Genomic DNA, 25,619 nt, shown 5'->3' on the forward strand with positions numbered 1-25,619 from the left:
TTAGCAAAGTAGCATGGAGACTCAGGAGTTGAGCACTTGCAATGGGAAGAGGTTGGGAAAGAGAAATTTATTTGGCAAGATGGGTGGAAACTAGAGAAGTCACATGGCGTACATGTTGTATGTGATTCATAAAGAAAATAGTAATTTTACACAGGCTTGGAAGTGTCCAAATATCCACAGCCAAGGCATATGTGAGCCCAGAACTGTTTGCCAATGTGAAGGGAATCAGATCAATGTCAAGAATGCATTAAAAGCCCCTGTTTAACCCTTGCTAGGTGTGACTGAACATGCACAGCAGTTGTAATCTTTGCATGAATGGGTGTATTGTTAAAATAGTTCTGTGATTCTTTTCCCAGTAAAGAAATGATAGCACCAAAAAACTGCAAAATTTCATTTTTTTTTTAAAGAACTGTGGCTAAAAAAAAAGTCTGCTTTAAATCATCAAAAAAGCATCCAGAAAAAAGTTTCTGTAATAATCATTTATTGCGCCTTCATGCTAAAGGATCTCAAAACAATTTACAAACTTCAAGTCCTATTTAATCGGTAGCCAGTGATTCCTTCATCTACAACTGGAAAGAATCTGCCATTTGGGTGAAATGTACTAGCTATATAACAGTGCACAGCAATGCTATGTAGTAGTTAAGAACTGGAAGCAAAGAATAGTTCTGAATCTAGTTGAAACAGCAGGGGAACTTGGATATGTAGACTGTAATTACCCAAATAAGGGTACTCCTGCTAATGTGTTACGGGATCTTTCAAAACCTGTATGAAGGCCCACTCCGAGCAGCACCACATCCCCTAAAACCATGCTGTGATGTTGCTTCATTACAGACTGGAGCTGGCCTGATGAGAAACTGTATCCGAACAAACTGAAACTTTGGAGAACTTCAGCTTTGAACAGTGCCACTCAGGCCCACCTCTAGTAGTGACTTGGGGGAGAAGGAGGATTCTTGCTGAATCAACTCCAGGACGAGCTATTTGTGAGCCAACTAAAAGAGATTGTCATCCCACTGGGATGTTCTTCTAGGGCAGGTTCAAATATATGAAAATGCTCCTTATGTCTGAAAATTCATTTATACATTGGAATATGGAAATTGTAAGGCAAACAGTGACTTCTGTGTGAGAAGTTTATCTCTGCTCTGGCTAGCTTGGCCTGGAACAGGCCCCCTTCTGACTCATCTGTTGGAGATGTGTGTGGACTGCAGTGATTCTGATTCCTGTCTTGACCCTAGTAACATGCTGGTTATGGGGAGGAGAGAGAATCCAGCCACAGATGGGGACCCTGATAACTAGAGCCCTGCGTGGATACAAAATTTGGATCCACATCCATCTGCAAACATGGTCTTTAGATATCCACCTCCACAGATATCCACAGAGTTGCAGGCCTCTACTGATAATTGGTTAAGTCTCCCTCTTAATATTTTGCTACATCAGTTGGTAGTCACAACAGTGCTGTGTGTCCTTTATGCCACAGGAGCACAAATAAGCACATAAAACACACAACCAACTCAGCATAGAATTAATCATCCTTGTTTTGAGAAAATAAGTGCAATCTGAGTACATTTTTAAAATGATAAATCATAGCGTAACTTTCTTGAACTGAGTCTTTCCACTGTTAAACCTGCATATCCCTCAGGAATGTACTGCACTTTGCTACATAAGGGAAAAGAAAAGTTAACCAAGGGCAAGAGCAAATCCTGTGCAAAGCAGTCCGATAGAATACATGACACATGCTTAGGAATCTGGGCCTTAACACTTACTCCAGAGCATGACTTAACCTGCAAAAAAGGCACAGCTGTAACATCATAACAACACTACTACCATGCTGAATCTTCTAGACTGAGATAAATGCAGATACCGTGTTTGACTGCTGAGTTTGCAGTGTAGTATGTGGACATCCTCCTAAACCCCTTTCTTCTAGTTGCCAATTAACTGTGTAAACTGGTAACTGAATTTCAGTCTCTCCTGCTGTGGCCAATCTTTCTGGTTTATTCTTTTAATGACTAATTTTATATTTACTATTTTGACAAAAGTGAGGCCCTGTACATCCTGTATCTCTGTAGAGTGTGTGTGTGTGTCTGTGTGTGTGTGTGTGTGTGTCTGTGTGTGTGTGGTAGGCCTTGTTTCACATACTGATCCTCTGGATGGTTTATTGCTATGGCGGGAGAGAGAACCTGGCAAAGAGCATAAATCCTCTACCTATCCCTTCTTGGCTGGAAAAGCAGCTGATGTGTAATGCCAGCCTCCCAGAGAAAAAGGGGCAGTACGGTAAAGGCAGCACTAGTCATATAAGCCAAGTAAGAGCTGTGTCCTGAACACATTTCTGATTTGCTTACTGTGTTGGTCGCTTCGGTCCCTTGTCCCATCTACTTTGCCATCTGGAAGAATCCTCAAGAAGTAACCTCCGTTGCTGCAGTACAGGAGTTTGGGCTTCCTGTAGTTCCCCAGTGGAAGATTGAATTTTTCAGTCAGGGCGGTGAATGTTGTTATTTCTCCTTCGGCCATCTCTGCACCTCTCCCAGTGGCAAGGCTTCAAGACTGTAAGAAATTCAACAGGCTTATAGCAGCAATGGCAGCGAAGTGTGCAGCACATTTCTTGCACTCAAACTTTTAAAGCAGCAGGGAAGGATCCTAGACACACCTAGAGGAGTCACTGACAATTGTTTTACCACAGCGTCTGCAGGTGATTCGCACAATGGATGAGGCAGTGACATACTACAAAAGGTGGGGCTCCATTAAATGTTGATAGTTTGCTGCTGGCTGCAGCCAGGATCATAGGGACTCGTTTCTTTTTAAAGTTATAGTTCTTGTCTCTCGACATGTGTACTAAAAGTAAATGTTATAAAACTGTTTATAAAAACATGCAATGTCCAATTGAAACTCACAAGAGGCGGGAAGCTCAGAGTTAATGACTCTCACTCTGCCCCTAAGCTATTCTGACCAGGTTTTGCAACACATATTGTGTACTACATAGTATGTACTGCTTCAGACTGCCGCAATAACACAGTACACATAGGGTTAACAGAATGGGGTACCTCAAGAGATCACTAATGGGAGCTGAAGCATTTTCACTTCTTGAGCACCAGTTTGGAGATAGCTCAGGTAGGCAGGGCCAGAAGATACACCTGCTTGGTGATCCACAGTATGTAATATGAGGTGATTGGGTCAGTCTGGTGTTCACTGGACAAGTGACTCCATCACATTATCATAGCAGTAGGCACCCTTGGTATCAAGGCTCAGCAAAAATGTTGCAGACTGAGGGCCAAGTTCTCAGCTGGTGTAAATAGGTGCAGCTTTACCCCAGCTCAGGATCTGGCACTCAGTGGGTCTGGAGAGAAAGAACTACCCTCTAATCTGTAACAGTAGCTTTTCCCAGTGGGGATGAGGGGTCCTGGAAGGCCTATGCAGAGCACTTGCCCTGCCATTCCCAGTGCTGTACCTGTTCTGTAGATAGAGGACTTTGGTCATCAAGGCTGACAATTTGGCACCTTTTCATAAGCAGTTCTGAATAAAAACATCTGGGAATGCATGTGTTCAAGGGTTATGCTCTGTAATGCACGTCCGAAGAAACACTCATAGAAAGGAGCTTTAAGAAATACAAATGTGCGACATTCAAACATCAGTGTCTCACATTCTTTTTGTTCTTAAAGGTACCTGGCACAACGCACTGACCTCCATTTTAGCCAAATTTAATGTTCAAAAAGAAAGGCATTTGAACCACACAAGAATCAGACACCACAATGCTCTTTACAGTGGAGATGCTGACAAGACCCATAATTCTGCGAGCCAGGGCTTTAGATTAGCTGCATTTATAGTGAGGCACAGGCTCATCTGGCTCTAGGGTGACCACATGTCCCAATTTTATAGGGACAGTCCTGATATTTGGGGCTTTTTAAAAATATGGGCTCCTATTACCTCCCACTCCCTGTCCTGATTTTTCACACTTGCTATCTGGTCACCCTATCTGGCTCTAATTTTCCCAGTATTAAATTCTTCCAGAGCACACAACAAACGCAGCGGCAGCTTGATTTGCAGACACAAATATGTTAGTCTTAGTGATGGGCCAACTTCAAAAGGTTCTCTGGACTGATTTAGGTAAGAAGCCAATAGTTTAAATGTTATTCCAAGCTTATCCATACTTATCTGAACTTTTCTGGTCTAGAAAATGATTTTGAAATCTCAGACAGCCAATGTCTTATGTACCACGTTCTAGATATTAATTGCTTACAGATAAGTGGATTGATAGACACAAAGAAGACAGCACACTGTAATTCAAACATACATATAACGTAGAGGGTTTATTGTTATTGTTTTCCCATAACTATATTATAAACCTCATCTGTTTAACTTTGATCCTGCTGCTAATGCATTACAGATGAGATAGAGCAATGCTGTATCTAATAGTGTACATGCCATTGTCTCATGACACTTATAGCCTGACCTGAGAGAAGCTAAGCACCTGGAACTCCCACTAAATTAAAAATAAATTGCAGGTGCAAATATGAGTACTTGACCTCTGAATGCCTGACTGTAGGTTGCAAGTACTCAGATTTGCAGATAGAACTGAATTACATCACATTTACAAAAGGGAGACCGCTACCTCAGAAAAAATAATTTTGACCCAATATTTGGTTCCCAAAAAGTTGGAGTGGGGGAGGTGATTTTTGTAGAAAAACATGACAAATTGTCCAAAAAGGACATTTCCTGTGGAAATTTGTGTTTGGATGAAAAAGCCTTGTTTAATCGAAAAAATGTCTTGAACAAAACATTTCAACCAGCTCTGCTAGACACACTAATTTCAGGCCTTTTTTCATTTTCTTTCTTTCTCAAATGTGGCCTTTTGTGGTCTTTGTTAGGTAAAAAAAAGTTTCCCCAGGAAAGGAAAACACTGGAATAAAAAAGAGGACAAGACTGATAAGTTCCGTGTTCTCCAAGGCTGAAATTCTTTCTGGCGATCATCAGTTCACAGCATTGTCTCTCCCTTCATGAAATTTTCCTCAGGTACTAAATCACTAGCACTCAAAAAAAACCTGAATGTTATACAGAGCTTCAGCAGCATATTATTTTAAATCTTTCCCTGTTCCTCCAGGATAGATTTGAACTTGTTTTATAAGTTACATTATCTGGAACAAAGCCTGGGGAACATTCCTTTGTCAGACAAATATTTCCAAAACCACATTGGAGGCTGTTTGCTTCTCCCTAGTTTTGAAACCACCCATAGGTCCAGTTCTGCCATATGTTACAGAAGTGCATACCCCGTTAAGCCTAATAGGGAGTTGTCTGGATAATACTGTAAAGTGTGCCCTCTTTGTCAAACTGTATTCTCCCAAAAGTGTGTTTTAACTTTGGACCCATCCGTATTGCCAAAACTACTCCTATGTATATCTCCAAAGAAAGATGACTGATGTGTGTAACTGCCTCTTGTTGATTTAATTGTTTTTTTTAATGAATGAGAGCACCGGCATACTCGGAAATGGCATATTTGGACTTATAGTGTTTTGGAAGCAGAGCTTCACAGGTTCCAGTTTCAGCAGAGATGATTCCTGGTTCACTTTTTTTGTAGCAGCTGTGCTGTATGAACACATGGTGGGATTCTTTGAAGTGCTATCATTCTTTCTGGAATTTGCCACTTTGAAGATGATATGTCAGTTACCTGCTGCAAAATCCTACCTCAGCGCCTCATCGTTGTGCAGCGGTGACGTTGGCCGTCTGACAACTGTGGTAGCGGGACATATGCCCTGGTAGGTCTAACCATGCTACAAAGGTATTGGATTATCCAATCCAAGGAGGGGGATTGCTCTCTCAGAGGAAAGAGCGTTTTTCCTTCTCCTTAGAGGTTGAGGGCCAGCTAAGCTTGAGGAGGTACATATGCCTGCCCGCCTAGCCAGTGGGATGGCTTAAAGTTAACGGCTAAAACAACACGAGTAAATGGGTCTTAGTGTGTCATGAAACCATTCTTTGGTGGTGGAGTGGAAATTGAGTGACAAGAGGTTGCTAAAAATATCAGGTGCTAGGACAATGTGGAAAAGGACAATCCTCGCTGTGTGTACTTACAATTGTAGGTCGCTGGCGAGGGAGGAAACGTTAAACTATCTGATGGAGAAGAAGAAAAGGACAGAAAAGACCACCTGGTCGGCCTCCAAGAAGATGGGAAGATGACTTTGTTAAACGTTTCGGACCAACATGGAGAAGAAAGGCAAGAATGCGAGAAGAATGGCTGATGTGTTGTGATCGGCACAGTCTTAACGACAGCTGGAGACTGATCGATCCAGGTGATATCTGTAACATGGGATAGCACTGGATGCTTGTCCAGCCCCATGCATTGGCTTCATTAAAGAAGCACTAAGACAGTTAAGCACAAGCCCAGCTTTTCTTGGTAGTGCTCTGAGGCTAACTGACTGGTATCTAAGAGCCTGAGAACATAAGAATGGCCATACTGGGTCAGACCAATGGTCCATCTAGCCCAGTATCCTGTCTTCCTGTAGAGATTCTCCCCTGTCTTCATCTCTCAGTTTCTGGCCATCAGAGGTTTAGGATCACCCTGAGGATGGGGTTGCATCCCTGATCATCACATTGTATGAATAAGTACATGCTCTGCTTTGTATTAAACCTGCTGTCTATTAATTTATTGGTTTTTGTAATCTGGGAAAGGATAAATAACACTTTTTTCCCATGCCATTCATAATTTTAAAGACACCTCTCCCCCACCCCATAGTCTCTTTTCTATGCTGAACAGCCCTAATTTCCATGTGTAGAAGCCATTCTATACCTTTGATCATCCTTGTTGCCATTCTCAGAACCTTTTCCAGTTCCACTATAACATTTAAGTCTTTATTAACACAATAGTCAGGCAGCTGAAATTAGAGGTTTCCCACACTGCTCCCAAAACTCCTCTTTCGCCCTCTCTCTATTGATAAAACTAAAGTATTTCAGGCTGTAGTACCAACTCTCTCTCAGGCTTTCTCTGAACAAAATCAATCATTCCAAATTATGTATAGGGCTTTAATGCTGTCTGTCATTTTTTTTCACTGGGAAGGAATCTAAGACCAGTAAAATCATTTCACTTATTAGAACTGAAGCTGGTCTTGAACCCGTGTTCCAGGGTAAAAGGAACTCAGGAGTTTGCAAAGTTTACAACAGATTTCTAGAATTGAGAAACGAACATCCCAAGGCCAGAAGTTCAAAACAGGATCCGAGAAAACTGTTGCAGTAGCCAAAATAAATGAGTTATTGACTACTGTGTTCCCCTTATGTACTTGATTGTTTGGAGATCCAAGTGCATCTATGGATAGTTTTAACAGAGTGGCTGGCTTGGAATTGTTTCTTTAATTTCATGTTATTCCTTTAAGGATTTACTCTATTTTACTCTGTTCTTGCTTGCCAGCTGCCTTTGACTCCACAAGAAAAGTTGAATGAATACTATTTTCCACTCTCATTGTCTCTCTTTTCTAGCCACTAATGCTGTTCTCATACTTTTATGACCATGTAGTTGGTATTCTACACACAGTACCACTCATGGCCCTACTATTATACATTTGGCAAGAATATGTTAGGTTTTATGGGAATGAAAGAGTGAGAGTGGACTCAAACCAAAGACAACATAAAAGGCCTTATTTTGCTGGGTAAAGGCCTAACCTCTTAATGATTAAATAGCTTGGAGTGGAATAGAAAACTGTATCCAAGATGCTAAGCTCAGAGACATCTCTCTCCTGCAGTTACTTGGTGCCCCACAGGGAGGATAAAATGGTCCAAAAGGAAAAGATTCTATAAGGAGGAGGTGCACAATTGCTGATACATCTATGCCAGGAGTAATTCTGAATCTGAATATTTAGGCACTTCTAATTAATTTAGGCTGGTGTCTATATGCCAGACCTACTATTTGTAGTTATCCTCCTCTCTTCCCTCTCTAGATTTGATTTCCCTTCTAGTTTTTTGTGGACTCCATGTGCTACAATTAAGTGAAAGTAAGTAACTTACTTATGGATATGGTGGATTCGCCTTCTCTTGAAGCCCATACATGAAGATTGGATGTCTATCTAAAAGAGATGCTCTAGCTCAATGAGAAGTTATATTCTTGAGGCAGAAATCAGTTGGTGACATTCCCATGGCCTGTGTTAAGCAGGAGGTCAGACAAGATTATCATCACAGTCCTTTCCAGCCTTAAAACTCCCGAGTCTGTGAATACATGTAAAGAAGTCAGTGGCTAGCTTGACATCCTGGGTATCATGTAGAGTGGTTTAGAAGATGAGTGTGTAAAAACCTTCAGGGCTGAAAGTGAACTGCATAGCTCTATCTGGCTAGTCTTGGCCAGGTGTGATGTTCAAACACCATCATAAAGGCCAGTGAATTAACTTAACCATCAGGAGAGCAGAATCTTAACTACACCACCTCGCTTCCCCACTGAGATCTGAGAGGCTTGATTTATGAGACAGTTGGACATCTGGTTTCTTCTGCATTTCACTAGTCTCTGGTCACAAGTACAATGTAAATCTGTAGAGCTGAGGATGGGATGGGATGTGGTTGCTCTACAACCTCATTGTGCACAAGAAGCCCAGTGCCCTCTGTTTTTTGGCATGTCACCAGCAAAGAAATGGGATTTTAGCATCTTTACAGCCCTTGTTTTGGGATTGCAAAGGACAACACTAATACTTTAAGAATTAGAAGTTACCTTGGGAGAATGAGGGAGATGCTTTTAAAGGAAGGTTGAACCTGTGGTTTGTGAATGTCAGCTGTAACCATGTCCTTTTAAAATTTTAGCACATGGAGCTAAATAGCATGCAAGGCCTTTTAGGTAATGTATACAGTTGGGGTTGGGATCCAAACACCCAAGAACTTTTCAAAAGTTTGGATTTCATTCAAAACTTTACCACCAGCCATTCCCTCTGCATTGGGCCAAGCCAGCAGTTTTGATGTGATCCCTTCAAAGTTGGAGCCGAATCTTACAGCTCAGGCCCATCTCTAGTAATATGTAACCTACTAATCCTTTGGATTAGTTAAAAAATAGCAGACAGAACATGGGGTTTATGGAAAACAAGTGATGTCCTTTCTTTTCATTTCCCACCTTCGTATGCATTTCCTATTTCAAAATTAGTACAGAGTTCACTGGACAAAAAGTATTGCTTTCTTAGCTGTTTACAAAGATAGCATTGGAGATGTGACTAGAGGAATTGGTGGGGTCAGGGGATTGATAATGGAATAAAAGATCCTTTTACCTCTAGATTAGTGGGTCAAATCCAGACTAAACCAGTTGTGGCTTAAATTGGTCTAGTGGATAGAATGCTGGGCTAGATACAGGAGACCTGGGTTCTATTTCTGCTCTGCCGTTGGCCTGCTGTGTGGCAGTGGACAAGTCACTTTGCCACAATCTATGTCTCAGTTTCCCCATCTGTAAAACCTCCTTTGTGAAGTACTGATGAAAAGTGCTATCCAAGAACTAGATATTAATTTCTACTCTGATGGCTGCTTGGTGGTCTATGTGAAGTACATTAGTGGCCTCTGTCTGGTTCAGACTGAACAAGTGCCCACAACAGTAAATCTCCACTGGTTAAGTGGACCAGGGCAGATTTGGTGGGGCAGCATGGGGAAGTTTGCACCACTACTGGTGCCTGTATTCTTGTTAAACTTTGTCTTTTCGTTTTGCAACAACTCTCTTTCTGTCTCTCTCTAACAGCTTCCTTCAACTGCCTTTTCTCCTCTGACTTCTCCTGACTCACCCAACCTAGCAAACCTTCCTCAACAGCCCCACTTTTCTAGATCTGCTTGAGAAGATTTGCATAGTAATTTCAAGCACAGCACAGTGAACCAGTTCCTTAGTCACAAATGACTGTGGCAACTGCAGCTCCATAAGTTGGCTCTGTCTGCACTGAAAAGTCAACGAGAACTGGAGCCTTCTAGAATGATTGGCCTGTGGCTCCTACATTGAGTCTCTCTTCTGCAGGCCCTCTGTTGACGCTAAAGGGTTACAATCTCAAAGTGAGCCTAGGTTTAAAATTTTCTTAAATAGAAACACTGGGTTACATGCACAAAACCATGTCCCATTGACTATGTCTTAAAGACAGATTTGTGTTTGAATCAAATGCACTAAACTAGTACTTGGCAATAGATACTTTCCTTTATAAAGGGAATAAAAAATGTTCTAGAGAGTCTAAAATAAACAGATCTACAATATGAGTTTGGAAACATCAGTGAAAAAAGTGTAATTGATAATCACTTGTCATTTACATTGAAGATTATCATTTAGAGCTAGAAAGATCTTAACTGGATAGGGGCCACATTCTGTTACAGCAGTGTAAATTTGGAATAAATGGTAACAGAAATTGACCATTGGTCTTCAGTACCTATAGAATGCTAGTAATGTATGAAAAGCAGAATTTTAACAAGTCTTTTAAGAAATGGGCATACCTTTCTCATCACAGGTTCAGTGATTACTTATCAACTCAATAACCTGCTAAAATTTATTCTAGCTATGTGGTGTGTATGCAATATTGTATACTAATATTGGGGCCTATTCCTTTGTAAAGTTTACATGCAACTAACTTTTTGGTAAACAGGATTATTATAGAACTATGTTTAAAAAATCTATTAGCGCCACATGTTACAGTGCTCACAGAAAATTTTGCATAAAAAAAAATCAGAAGAGAAGAATCCAGTAACTCCCTTTTCATAAATAAATGTACCATCTTCACTGTGTCACTGCCTGTGAAATTGGAGTTTGCACCTGTATTTTAGATTTGCTTCAAGAGAAGGATTGATTATATTCATAATTTTGGTCCTGTTGGGAAACAAATGTTGGTACTATTGAGGGTTACTAGATGGTGATGTTACCAATAGTCTAACCTTCTGTTTAACTGAATGTATAGTCAGTCAGATCATGAGGGATGCTGTGTTGCCAGTTGTGAGACAGTTCTGTTTATAAGCTGCTGTGTACAATAGTAAAGTTTGTTCCCTGATGGTGCCAAACTGCTGATTACAGGATACATTCACACATGCAAACAAAACCATTGACTAGTCTCAGAAACATTACAACTCCCTCATAGAAATAATAAATTCTCTTTATCTGAAGGCAACCTGACTCCTGCTGTGGCAGAAGAGATGCTGCCTGATTTCCTGACCTGCTGAACTGCGGTATTAGAGTTAATACTCGACATGCTGCACTGCGATCCAATATTCAGCTAAGAGAGTGTCTTTGTTTTCTGACCAGTCTCTTTATAAGTACTTGAAATTCCTGTTGACATTAATTGGACTTGTGTGCATAGGGCAAGGAGAATAGCCTCATAACTCTTTTGTTCATAGCAGCAGCCTGTTAATAAAAATTCCATTGTCCCCAGTGAAAAAGAGGTAATCTAAAATCAGCCTTTGTTTTTTAGGCTACTTCTCTGTGGAGGGCTAACAACAACATTTATCAGGGCCTAGTCCAAAGCTCATTGAAGTCAATGGAAAGACTCTTACTGATTTCAGTGAACTTTGAATCAGACCCTGAGAGAATTGCTGCTACTCTTATTAAAACAGATAAGGTGCAGAATGTTTACAGTGATGTGCCAAAACCCCTGTGACATTACTACCTTGTCTAGCATGATCAAATCATATGTTTACCTCAGTACTCCTACCCCAGCCCCACTTTTCACCCCAGGCAGAGGGATTAACCAGGAACTTCCTAGGATGTTCATCTATCACCCAAGAATGGAAAGCAGTTACAACAGGTAAAATATTTTAATAGTATTTAGGGCTCTGGCTCCAGTCCATTTATTGTCTGTCCTGATAGACTCCTGAAATGCTGTTTGCTTACTAATGTGGAATTGAATGTCACCTCTGCAATGGGAAATTGGTCATGGTGAGAAAAAAGATCCAAGGAGTCAGAATATGCTGGAAAAAATTCCCCCCACTAGTTAGAAATTTTCTGCATCACAAATTTTAGGAATCCTTTCTGTAGGTTGTTTCTCATCTAGGAAAAATAATGACAATGCTACATACAGGAAGGACTCGATTTTATCAAGGAGTTTCCAAGTTCATTAGTTGCTTTATACTACTCCAATATTATAGGGCAGTCAACATCCATTACTGTTATATTCTACCCATGCATCTGACAAAATGGGTATTCACCCACAAAAGCTCATGCTCCAAAACATCTGTTAGTCTATAAGGTGCCACAGGATTCTTTGCTACCCCTAAATGTGTCTCTTGCGTTCTTGCATGGAATTTTCTTTAATCAGAGCATTAAACATTCTGGGCCATATCCCACCTTTTGGTGTACCTTTGCATTAAAAGGACAACCTCTGAGTGTCTTTTTAAGATTCAACATAACAAAACAATGCGAATTCATCTATCCTCACACTCTTGAGAATTCGTATTTTTTGCAAGATTGGAATTAAGAGTATGATCAGCCCTCTTGGTCACCAACAATGCCCAGCAACTTTTGAGTCAACAATAATTAAATGGGAGGGCGGTAAAGCCTTCCTATATAGAAACCTACTATAGAAACCAAAAAGCTGCTCTCCTTATTCTTTTAAAATCAGATTTCTAGGGCTGCTGCATAGGCAGTGAGGCAATTCTCTCCCCCCAGTGCTTATATTTTCTTTGAACAATTGCTTTTCCTCTCATGTTTGTATGGGAAATATAAACCTGAACACAGGCAGGTTATCTCTCAGCCTCTCCTTTGATGTGTTTGCTGTAACCCACATTACTAACAAAATTACTCAGTGTCTAAGGTAGCAGGAAGATGAGACCTTTAGTAAACAAACTAAATCAGTGTTTATTTAATTTAGCTTTTGTTTAGTTTGTTGCTACCTTGGTTTTGCTTGTCCTTTGAAAACTTTTCAAAGCTGCCTGAAATGGTGACATCTGGTGGCAATTCTTATCATTGTCAGCTATTTCCTTCCTTGTCTGGAAGCATTAGTCAAGCTCTAATTCTTCTTATTATTATTCACTAGATCCTTGCCCCAGAGTAAGTCCCTTACCGCTGCTCAAATGAGATTGACCTATGGGAATTCCCTCATGGTGTGGAGGCGTTCCTGGGACATGAGGGGGAAAAGCCAAATCAGACTGCGTTCAAGGGTGCATCTACATACTGAGTGGTAGCCCACAGCAGCAAGTCTCCGGGCCCCTGTCGATGGACTCAGGCTCACACTACGGTGCTAAAAATAGCTGTATAGATATTGTGGCTTGGGCTGGAAGTTGGGCTCTGGAGCCCATCCCACTTCCTGGGCTTCAGAGCATGAGCTGCAGCCGAAGCCACAGAGTGTGCAGAGCTATTTTTAGCACCATGGTACATCACTCTGTGTGTAGGTGGGCCAGCAGAATGGTTATCATAGAATATCAGGGTTGGAAGGGACCTCAGGAGGTCATCTAGTCCAACCCCCTGCTCAAAGCAGGACCTATCCCCAACTAGTCCCCTTAAGGATTGAACTCACAACCCTGGGTTTAGCAGGCCAATGTTCAAACCAGTGAGCTATCCCTCCATTTCTCCAACTAGTGTTTACTCAAGTCATCTTAACTTGTGCCAGGGGCTGGTTCTGCCCCCAGCTTGCTCCAGGATTGGGTGAAGCAGGAAGGTGACTTTGAGCCTTCTTTGGAATAATTGAGGATTGAGCTCTTTATTATTACTTAAATATTTATTTTACTGTAGCATCCAGAGGTGCCAACCCAGATTGGGGCTCCATTTTGCTGGGTGCTGTGGATAAACAGAGATAGTCCCTGCTGCCAAAAACTTAGGCCCACATTTTTTAGAGGTGGTTAGATGTTGCCCCATCCAGCACCACAACACCTAAGGGTACATCTACCCTACCCGCCGGATCGGTGGGTAGCGATTGATCTATCAGGGATCAATTTATCACGTGTAGTGTAGACATAAATCAATCCCCAATTGCTCTCCCATCAACTGCTGAACTCCAGCTTGGTGAGAGGTGGAAGCAAAGTTGACGGGGAGCCACAGGACGCCGTGAGGATGTGAAGTAAGTAATTTTAATTTAATATAAGATACGTCGACTTCAGCTATGCTAGTCTCGTAGCTGAAGTTGCGTAACTTAGATTAATTTCTCTCCACCCCTGCCCCAGTGTAGACCAGGCCTAAGTCTCACTGAAAGTCAGTGAGTTAGTTGGGCCTGGTCTACATTTGAAACTTACATCTGTATAGCTATGTGTCTTAGGCTTTGTCTACCTTATGCACCTTTTAGCAACACTGCTCTGCTGCTACAGCCATGTTGCACCTGACGAAGGGGTATTCACCCACGAAAGCTCATGTTCCAAAACATCTGTTAGTCTATAAGGTGCCACAGGATTTTTTGCTGCTTTTACAGATCCAGACTAACACAGCTACCCCTCTAATGTAGCTGCTGTTCATCATCAGGAGAGAGCTGTCCCACCGACAAAAAACTTCCACCCCCAACGAGCGGCAGCAGCTTTGTCATCAGGAGAGTGCTCTGCCGACAAAGCACTGTTCACACTGGTGCTTTTTGTCAGTAAAACTTTTGTTGTTCGGGGGGGGGGGGTTAACACCCCTGAACGACAAAAGTTTTGCCAAAGAAGTTTCAATATAGACAAAGCCTTAGGGATGTGGATTTTTTCACACCCTAAGAGATGTAGCTATACTGACCTAATTCCCAGTGTAGACAGCGCTAGGTTGATGGAAGAATTCTTCCGTTGACCTAGCTATCGGCTCTTGAGGAAGTGGATTACAGTACCTATGCCAGCAGCAACACTGTAGTGTTTTAAGTGAAGTCATACTCTTGTTCCATTCAGCATTGGAATGCCTAGCGCCTAAATACCTTTTGAAAATCTGGTCCTTCCAGTCTGAAATTATGCTCAGACTATATATTAAGGTTTTATTTATTAAAGGATTAATAAATGATTAATAGATGTTGTGAGCATATTCTAGACATGAGCAGCATGAGTTAGAGATCGTTACAAGTACATCAGCAGAAGGCATTACAGATTGTTTACAACCGTGGTTTATAGTAATCTATTGACCTGTTGCAATCTAATAATCTATGACAATTGATTAACCATTTAATAAAACATGCATCAATCATTTATTAAGCCTTTATATCTTCATAAAAAGTGTGACTGAAATTATGTTAATTTTTGCAAGTAATCTCTGAGGTTACTCCTTCCCCCCAAAACTCTGTAAATTGAACATCATAATTCTCATGCAACCTTATTAGATTTAGGTGAAACGGGAGGGACTGTAATTGTGACACTGAACTCATTTCTTGATTTCATGTAATTAGTAGCAAGTATCTTCTCCATGAAGAGCACCTAGTGACAGAGGCCCAGATGTGTCACACTAAAGACAGATAAAGAGCAAGGCCAATGGATGCTAACCCACAGTGGCCAAATACTGTTGGGGTTGAGCAGCCCAAAGTAGATTTCTTGGCAAGCCCCTACCTAGTGCATTTACAAATGCCCATAATCATGAAGGCCGAGTGGCTCAGCAGAGGAGGTGGGACCCTACCAGACATTAAACAGGAGAGTCAGCAGAGCAGGAAACCCAGAATAGTTTTGAGGGCTAAGGCAGCATCTTCCGTATGCACTTGCATTGTTGGAAAACATGTTCTAGTCTAGAGAGCTCCTAGTGCTACCTGGATTCTATAAGATGCTATCAGTGTCCTGTGAAAATCTAAGACATCTGCCTATGCTGTTTCCCCAACAACATTTTTCCCTCTTTCCTGCACCCAGCACAGCAAAAGAGCAACTGTGAATCTGGCCCTGAGTGTTCAAGTGTGGAATTGCAGGGGTTAAGGGTTAACCACCATTTCAGTGGAGAGGTCCATGGGAACGATGTATGGAGAGCTCCCGCAATTTAAAAACTGCATTTCAAAGGCACGTGTGCCTGCTTGGCCCCCTCTCTCCAACCTCCCTGCAACATACACACACTCACCCCTTCACCGTGGTTATTGTCCTAAAAACAATTCCAGCTCCAGAACTTTACTCCACTCTGGAAGGATGAACATTGCCCGGGGGGCTTTTTCCATGTAGCTTATTTGGATTCAAACTAAAAAACCAGACACACACACACACATCCCCCAGTAACTCTAGCTGCCTAAGCAAGTCCCATTGTTTCATGTGAGGGCTTTAACTGCTGACTCCCAAGGCAAACCAGATTTCTGGGGCCTATTGTGTGGAAAGAACACACTGGACACAGCAGAGCATAAGCTGTGCTCTGCCAATCAAGAATGTAGTTGAAGATACATTGAATCTACAGCCTTAAAGGGGACACCTCTATGCCTTGGGGTATGGTTTCATCATCCCTCACAGTCCTTCCAAGGAGCACTTGGTGGCTGCCTCCCTGCCCCCCTTTCTCCAAGAAGAAAGAAGAAAAAGTTTTTTAAAAACAACAATTAACAGTGTTTATTGAACAAAAAATAGTCTGTCCTATTTGGCAAGATGCTGAATGCCCTGAGATGTGCCTTGCACTTTGCAGGGAATGTCCCTTTTGTAGTAACTAAAGACTGGCCTGAACAATTGGATGGTCAGAAGTGTTGAGATCCAGGGTTCTGGCTTTGAGTCTACCTATTAATTGAGGTGCCTCATTACCATATGGACTTCAGAGAGAATGGGGACTGTCAGTTGCCAGCTAGGGAGGCAGTGCCTTGGTTGCCCATGGAAATTGTCTCCTGCAATCTTAAAGCAGTTGGCCTTGGTTAGTGCTATTGTCACTCTTATTGTAACAGAGGGCACGTCTACACTATGGGATTATTCCGATTTTACATAAACCGGTTTTGTAAAACAGATTGTATAAAGTCGAGTGCACGCAGCCACACTAAGCACATTAATTCGGTGGTGTGCGTCCATGGTTCGAGGCTAGCGTCGATTTCTGGAGCGTTGCACTGTGGGTAGCTATTCTGTAGCTATCCCATAGTTCCCGCAGTCTTCCCCGCCCCTTGGAATTCTGGGTTGAGATCCCAGTGCCTGATGGGGCAAAAATCATTGTCGCGGGTGGTTCTGGGTAAATGTCGTCACTCATTCCTTCCTCCGGGAAAACAACGGCAGACAATCATTTCACGCCCTTTTTCCCTGGATTGCCCTGGCAGATGCCATAGCACGGCAACCATGGAGCCCGTTCAGCTTTTTTTTTTACTGTCATCGTATGTGTACTGGATGCCGCTGACAGAGGCATTACTGCAGCACTACACAGCAGCATTTGTTTGCTTTTGCATGATAGCAGAGACGATTATCAGTCATTCTGTACTGTCTGCTGCCATTGTAAATTGGCAGTAAGATGATGGTTATCGGTCGTTCTGTACTGTCTGATGCTATCATGGGTTCCCCTGGCTGAGGTCGGCTGGGGGCACAAAGGCAAAACTGGGAATGACTCCCCAAGTCAATCCCTCCTTTATGGTTTCTAAAAATAGAGTCAGTCCTGCCTAGAATATGGGGCAGGTGTACTAGAGAACCAGTGTATCAGAGAGCACAGCTGCTCCGTGTCAGATCCTGCAAAAATGATGAGCTGCATGCCATTCACAGGGGGTACCCCTGCAACAACCCCACCCATTGCTTCCCTCCTCCCCCAACCTTCCTGGGCTACCGTGGCAGTGTCCCCTCCATTTGTGTCATGAAGTTATAAAGAATGCAGGAATAAGAAACAGTGACTTGTTAGTGAGATAAAATGAGGGGGAGGCAGCCTCCTGCTGCTATGACAGTCCAGGCAGGACATTAAGCGGTGCGGGGGAGAGGATCCCAGCATCCCACTGCTATAATAGTCCAGGCAATACAGAATCTTTTCTTTACACAGAAAAGGGAGGGGGCTGATGGAGCTCAGCCCCCAGTTGCTATGATGAGGACAGTTACCAGCCATTCTGTCCCATTTACTGGGAATGACCAGGAATCATTCCCATTTTTACCCAGGCGCCCCCGGCCAGCCTCACCTGAGGCCAGCCAGGAGCACTCACAGGCTGATGGTGATGATGGATAGCAGTCATATTGTACCATCTACCACCAGGAAGTGGAGAGGAGCAGATACTGCTCTTCACTGCTGCAGCATCGCGTCTACCAGCAGCATTCAGTAGACATAGGGTGACATTGAAAAAAGTCAAGAAACGATTTCTTTCCCTTTTCTTTCACGTGGTGGGGGGAGGGAGTAAATTGACGAGCTATACCCTGAACCACGCCGGACAATGTGTTTGAACCTACAGGCACTAGGAGCTCAGCCAAGAATGCAAATAGTTTTCAGAGACTGCTGTGGACTGTGGGATAGCTGGAGTCCTCAGTACTCCCTCCCTCCCTCCATGAGCGTCCATTTGATTTTTCGGCTTTCCATTACGCTTGTCACGCAGCACTGTGTAGCCTGGAGATTTTTTTCAAATGCTTTGGCATTTCGTCTTCTGTAACGGAGCTCTGATAGAACAGATTTGTCTCCCCATACAGCGATCAGATCCAATATCTCCCATGCGGTCCATGCTGGAGCTCTTTTTTGATTTGGGACTGCATCACCACCCGTGCTGATCAGAGCTCCACGCTAGGCAAACAGGAAATGTAATTCAAAAGTTCGTGGGGCTTTTCCTGTTTACCTGGCCACTGCATCCGAGTTCAGATTGCTGTCCAGAGCGGTCACAGTGGTGCACTGTGGGATACCGCCCGGAGGCCAATACCGTCGATTTGCGGCCACATTAACCCTAATCCGATATAGTAATACCGATTTTAGCACTACTCCTCTCGTTGGGGAGGAGTACAGAAACCGATTTAAAGAGCCCTTTATATCGATATAAAGGGCCTCGTAGTGTGGATGGGTGCACCGTTAAATCAGTTTAACGCTGCTAAAATTGGTTTAAATGCGTAGTGTAGACCAGGCCAGATAGAACTGAGTGCAAGTTGTGGATTCCTTCTCTTTGCAAACCACTAGGAGGTTTACCCTTCCCTTTAGAAGAAAAGGAATACTGTATCGTTCCATCACCGACCCATTATCCTGAGTCCCTAGCACTCGCTGTGCATCAGGTTCCACATTGTGAACTACATAAAACAGTAATCTCCACTGTCCTTTCCTTTGAAAGCAAGCTCCATGATCCTTCCCCGTGCAGCCCGTAAGCAGAATGAAAGATATTTTCCTACCTGGTGGCAAGTGAGTCAGCAACGCCAGTGGAGACCCTGACTGAGGAACATAAAGGGTAATATCTCCTAGCAAAGGAAGTACCTTTCCCAGTTCTGTTTCTGGCACCAGCTGTCTCCTCTGAACAGTTAGACAAGAGAGATTCCTTGTTAGTGTCAGTGAGGCTATTTGGGAATCAAGGGGAAAGCACATCACGCATGAATGCCTTGCTTCAGGGTCTTGTCAGCATGTCTGATGAGGTGATACCATACAAATGGCAGCCAGACCTCTCCATGGACAACTGAGAACAGCCCAATTGCTCTTTGTAGCAGTTGTGACTGGAAATTACTAAAGGCCAGTAGTTTGGGTTTACATTATCTTTAGGCTCCGGAAGAAAAATAACTTATGGTTTATTGAGCTGGGGGAAAATAGTGTTAGCTTGCTCTGCCTGTTTTCTGAGTAATCATGCATCCAGCTTTCTGCCTGAAACCCACATCAATTGATGCTCTAGCCTCTTGGTTTAAAATGGAAAGTGTCATTACTCATTATGGACAACAGAAAACACCAAACTATAGGCAGGGACCTACCACAACAAAATGAATCTTCCCACTTCTGACATACCCCCAACCTACAGCCCTTGGGAACGCAAACAGCATTAAAAGGCTTGAGGTACCATCATCAGTCATCTTGAAATAGAGATTTTTACTCATGTTATTTACAATAAGCCCTTTAAAGCTTAGAACTGAAATCTCTTTATTCCCTACCAGCATATGTTTTGGTATCATGGGGTTGCTCATGAGTGCTGGGCTATGTACAGTGAGTGGTTTGTTACTGCCCTTGAGCGGTGGGTCATATGTATCAGTTTGTTGTTGCGGAGTAGCTAAGTGGGCTCTGGACATTGTTGGGTGTTGTAGGGTTGTTGCACACTTTGCTCTCTTGCACCCAGTTTCACCATCTGCAAAACAGAGATGATTCCAATCTATCTCACAGGGATTGGGAGGAAAACATAATGTTTAAAGAGTTTTAAAGCTAAAAAATAACTGCTCTATTATTCCAGGACCCACTCTTGCCTGACAAACACAGTAAGTCATGCTGCTTGGGTACACAGTGTGCATCCCTAATGCATGAGGCAGCTCGTTAAGGATACATAGTTCTGATGGTCTAGTGCAGGGATGGCCAAGTGGACTGACCTGCCGAACCACATACGAGAATCTTCAGAAATTCAAGAGACAGGCATGCCTGCCAGGGCTCAGGGCATCAGCCCCGCTCCTGCTGAAGTCCCAAGACACCCCCTTCCCTGCAGGGCTGAAGCCCGTAGCCTCACCACCCTGCTATAGGGCAGAAGCCCCGAGCTCCCCCTTCCCCAGTTGGGTAAGTAGAGAATGGGCTGCGGAGGCTTTGCGAGCTGCATTTTAACCGTAAAAGTGCAGCATGAGACTCACAAGCTGCAGTATGGCCACCCCTGGTCTAGTGGATAAAGCATGCACCTGGTAATCCAAAATCCTATGTTCCAATCCCAGAGCTGACACTGATTTCATGTGTGACCTTCTTAAAAGTCATTGTGCTGTGTGGAGTCATGGGGTATTATTTCCACAGACATGGGAAATGTGCCTCAATATCAGCACTATGCGGTGCTGGAACTATGGTTATTGGCTCTAGAATGGCATTAATGAATTAATACAAGGAGAACTGTACAAGGACATAACCTTTATGAGGCAGCCTCTGACCTGATAGTACTGCCTGCCTCAAACTATCCTCAGATGCAGAGCTCCATCTTTAACAGCAGGCAAGTAGATGATTTTTGTTGGTCCCTCATGGGGTCACTCTATTTGCAAAGCACTTTGGGATCCCAGAAGTGGTGGCTCTATAGAGATGCAAAGGGCCGTTCTTCTTCCTGACTCCTTCACCCCTAGCAGGTCTCCAGGCAGGAAGGTTAAATGGGACGAAACACTCACCATACTCTCAAATGTCACCATTTTCCCCCTTCCACCCCCACTCCAATTACCTTGCAGGACACAGGGTAAATGTCAGACCACAAAAGCAATACAGCCCAGGTTTGTTTAGTGTCTCACTGCAGGTGTGGCTGCTCCCACGTATGTACTTGCAGACCACTTAGCCACTTCCTCCTGCTTGGTCTTTCCAGAAACAGGCAAATAGGAGCTCACAACTCGTCTCAAGGCCAGGAGGAGGCTTTGAACAGTTGTATTTTAAGGTTCTGTTTATAGACACCTTTCTCTGGGGAGTTTCTCTCCCTTTTCCTCTGTCTTGGTCCCTGTGTATTTGGGGATGAAGATATAAATGCTCAGTTGTCTGTGGTTGAAACTGATACGTTCTGTCCAATACAGTGGAGGTAGAACCTAAATGAAAGAATCCAGCCCAAAGATTTTGCTATTGCTCCTTCGCAAAGGCCCTGATCTGGCATTCCTGGTGGACCCAAAACCCACACTGAAATTTCACCCAGCTACGAACCCCAAATCTCCAAGCAAATCTCAATCAAAATGGCCGAGTTTCACCTGGTTTCCCCATCAAAACTCCATAAAACCACACCTCACTCCTGATGGCAATGCTGAACCATTGGCCAGTCCCAGCTTTGCACAAAAGGTTCTGGAGCCTCAGCAGACCTGACACATTCCAAGTCTTGATTTCATAGTGAACACTGAACATGGGGAGTTTTCATGTGGTGTTGGCTGTAAGTGTGAATGCTTCCCACAACTGGAGTTCAGAAAAGCATCCAAACTTAGCGCAGGCTGCAAAATCTGGATCTGAGTTTGGATCCAGATTTTAAACAACTCCCCCACCCCATAGTTCAGGAGTGTTGGAATGTAAATTTTTGTTTCTAATCCAAGATAATCCATATGTCCTAAATTTGTGGTTCACCATCACTAAATATATCGTCACTCAACAATCAAGCTTCCCCAAGAGTAATATCAGGTGGAGTTGTTCCAGATAGGACTCCTTTGTTTCTAGGTTGGCTATAAGCTCAATATTGATTTACAACCCTGGAAATCCATAGGGCGTTAACTGTACTAGTGCTGAGAGGTTTGTATAAGGGATTGTGTACCTTGTCGTGTTAAATTCTAGGAAACATCAGCTGGCAGAATTCTGCCCCATATTCTCTTGCTCCCTATCTTATTTCTTTATTTAGTATCTAATAACTGCTGTTTTATTTTGTAGTTGCTTGAACCAACAGTCAGATAAAAACTCTGAAAAAAATAATAATTTCCTATTTGAGCTATGATTCGAGCGCTTAAGAAAATGCCATCCAGTGAGGGACTACAGTATATAAGTACCTTCATAGGGCTAATATAGCAGAGGTCAGAGTTCCAGAGGTAACTGCACCTCTGGCTCTGTTGTGGCCTCTTTGAGGGCACCCCACTCAGGTCTGAAGCCTCTAGCTGTCCCCTATCTTAGAGCAGGAAGCTGCCTTCCTCTCCCACTAGACCGGAGATTTAGGCTGCAATTTGTCCTGCAATTCATTATCACCTTAGCAAGTCTGAGTTTCGTTTAACACCTGCTGTCCTGTTCACTCCCAGGGCCAAGGCAAGAATTAACTAGTCACCTGCCAGCCTTCAGAATAGATAATACTGTGCTTTATGAACAGTGCTGCCAGCATTGAGATCAAAAACCATTTGACTGTCTGTAAGGAGGCGCCCTGGCTCCCCGCCGTGGCTGAGAGGGACGAACCAGAGCAGGTGCCTCAGTGGGCGGAGCCACTGCAGCCTGTCCCCGCCCCCCAGAAGTCAAGGGGTGGGACTGGAAGTATAAAAGCCCGGCTCAAGTGCTTAGTTGGTGGCTGGCTGCTGGAGAGGCCAGACACTGGAGCCTGAGCTCCTGCCAGGCCCAGCCTACCCTGTGCTCACTACACGGAGGAGCACTGGCCTGACCTGCCCCGCGCTCACTACCTGGAGGAACGCTGGCCGGACTTGCCTCATACCCGGTACCCGGAGGAACGTCGGCCTGACCTGCCTTGTGCCCGGTATCCCGAGGAGCAGCCTGAGCTTCCCTACGACCGGTATCCCGAGGAGCTGCCTGAGCCTCCCTACGACCGGTACCTGGAGGAGCCCATGGTCTGGGACCCCCCAGATGACGCTGGCGAGAGACAGGTACCCAGAGAGGGGGAGGTCGGAAGTAGCCCGGGGGTAGCCGACCCTGGTTTGGCTCTTGAAGAGCCTGAACCCATGTTTGTGTTTCAGCCAGGATCCCCACTGACAGCAGCGTGCCTTTGCCGCTGCTAGGGCCCTGGGCTGGAAAGCAGTGGAGTGGGAGGGCCTGTGTTCCCCCGCCACCCCCCAAGGGTGGCAGACTCCCCCTCTCCCTGGCCTGAGGAGGCCTTCTGTGTAGCCTTCTGGGCTGATATACTTTGTTTCCTCAGCCTGTTGAAGGCCTGAGTCTGAACTGCTACTGCCCTGCCCTGCCCAAGGGCAGACCCTTTATTCCCTCAACGCCTGCTGAGGGGTTAGGCCTACCCGGACTGCTGTGTGTAAGGAGGCGCCTTGGCTCCCCGCAGCGCCTGAGAGGGACGAGCCCCGACACCACCGGCTTTACACTGTCCCATAAACCATGAGATTTTATAAAAAAGAAGACATTGTGGGCTTGTCTACATCAGAAAGTTGCAGCGCTGGTGAGGGAGTTACAGCGCTGCAACTTAGGAGGTGTACACATCTGCAGGGCACCACCAGCGCTGCAACTCCCTGTTTGCAGCGCTGGCCGTACTCCCGTTTTGTCTCGGGTGTAGAGGATCCAGCGCTGGTGATCCAGCGCTGGTAATCAAGTATAGACACTTACCAGCGCTTTTCTTGACCTCCGTGGAATAAGCAGGTATCCCAGCATACCTGAGGAAGCCTCTGGTAATCAAGCTGGTCTCCTTCCCCGGCTTGCTCTCGCGTTCCCCGAACCCCGAGCAAGCAGGTCTCCTTCCCTGAGGTTTGCTGGGTGGTTCGGGGAACGCGAGAGCAAACCGCGGCGAAGCTGGTCTCCTTTCCCGGTTTGCTCTCTCGTTCCCCGAACCCCCGAGCAAGCAGGTCTCCTTCCCTGCGGTTTGCAGGGTGGTTCGGGGAACGCGAGAGCAAACCGCGGCGAAGCTGGTCTCCTTTCCCGGTTTGCTCTCTCGTTCCCCGAACCCCCCAGCAAGCAGGTCTCCATCCCAGCGGTTTGCAGGGTGGTTCGGGGAACGCGAGAGCAAACCGCAGCGAAGCTGGTCTCCTTTCCCGGTTTGCTCTCTCGTTCCCCGAACCCCCGAGCAAGCAGGTCTCCCTCCCTGCGGTTTGCAGGGTGGTTCGGGGAACGCGAGAGCAAACCGGGAAAGGAGACCAGCTTCGCCGCGGTTTGCTCTCGCGTTCCCCGAACAAGCAGGTCTCCTTCCCTGCGGTTTGCAGGGTGGTTCGGGGAACGCGAGAGCAAACCGCGGCGAAGCTGGTCTCCTTTCCCGGTTTGCTCTCGCGTTCCCCGAACCACCCTTGAAGCCGCCCAACAGCGCTGCAGTGTGGCCACATCTAACACCACTTGCAGCGCTGGTTGCTGTAAGTGTGGCCACTCTGCAGCGCTGGCCCTATACAGCTGTACTAATACAGCTGTAACAACCAGCGCTGCAAAATTTTAGATGTAGACATGGCCTGTGTCTTTTCGGTCTGTCTTCTGCCAGAGGGGTGTGTGTGTACCCCCACTCTCCTGATTCAGTAAGGTGACTTGTGGTTCTGGCTGCAGGAGCTCTCACCCCTCTATCTACTTGTCTTCTGCCCAGTGAATTAGTTCTGTGTCTCCCAACCCCTAAAACCTGGCAATCCTGCCCCCCAGTTCTCACAGCAGTTCTGCCCCTGCATCAGTTCTGCCTATCTCTTGCCCCCGCATCTGCCCAGTCTCCTTTTGCCCCCATCAGTTCTACCCCCCCAAGCTTGTCCCCCCTACCCATCAGCTCTGTTCCTCCTGGTGTTCTTTACCCCTTCTCCCACTTCTGGGTTGGGGGCGGGGAAGTTCTTGGACTGGGTGACCATGACTCCCTCCTGGATCAGGCTGGACACTTTATACAGTTTTTCAGTCCTTTGCAAGGCTTCTCCAAAGCAGGTAAAACCAGTCTATGCACTTCCCTCCAGGGAGGAAGAAGGGGTTACCCTTCTCTCTACTTGTCCATTTGCCTGGGGATTTGCATTAGTTCCCTCCCCCTCCCCCAATGATTTTAATTCCTGCTTTTCACCACCAGCCTCCTGAGCCCATACGTATAACACTTACAAGCTGATAAAAATGGTCTTTAAATAGTCCATGATCCTATTGTTTAATTCTCAAGTTAATAATCCTTGGTCATTCATGCTTATGTGTCATCCTCCCTCCCCCCACAGGCACTGAAAATACGTGTTCTGCTTCCAGAAAGAAATTAACCTCTTTGTATTCAGCAGGTAACAAGTGAAGAGGGGAAACAGTCACTTATTTTTCATAAAAATAAATCAGAAGTTCCTAGTTCTCCACACCTGGTACTAACAGGCTCTTTAGGCCAGTGGAGAAAGGCATAAAAAGCACCAGTGGCTGGAAGCTAAAGCAAGACACATTCAAATTAGAAATTAGGCACAATTTTTTAACAGTGAGGGTGAGTGACCATTGGAACAAACTACTA

The 25,619-nt window shown here is 44.6% G+C and overlaps 2 protein-coding genes across 4 annotated transcripts in view; one reads left to right on the forward strand and one right to left on the reverse strand.

Moving 5' to 3' along the window:
• The window catches only part of ARHGAP26 (Rho GTPase activating protein 26), a 533,008-nt gene that overhangs the window by 125,342 nt on the left and 382,047 nt on the right, over positions 1-25,619 (forward strand). The gene's annotated exons all lie outside the window — the stretch shown is intronic.
• FGF1 (fibroblast growth factor 1) overlaps positions 1-25,619 on the reverse strand; it is a 66,674-nt gene that overhangs the window by 12,761 nt on the left and 28,294 nt on the right. For all 3 annotated transcript variants that reach the window (XR_007775517.1, XM_050962879.1, XM_050962878.1), the window contains one exon: positions 2,337-2,538. Coding sequence is in view for 2 of the 3 variants with exons in the window: in XM_050962879.1 (XP_050818836.1) it covers positions 2,337-2,505 (169 nt within the window). In the remaining variant the exon portion in view is untranslated. The remainder of the gene's footprint in view (positions 1-2,336; positions 2,539-25,619) is intronic.

This window comes from Gopherus flavomarginatus, chromosome 7 (assembly GCF_025201925.1).
Source record: "Gopherus flavomarginatus isolate rGopFla2 chromosome 7, rGopFla2.mat.asm, whole genome shotgun sequence".
In the NCBI taxonomy this organism is placed as follows: Eukaryota; Metazoa; Chordata; order Testudines; family Testudinidae; genus Gopherus; species Gopherus flavomarginatus.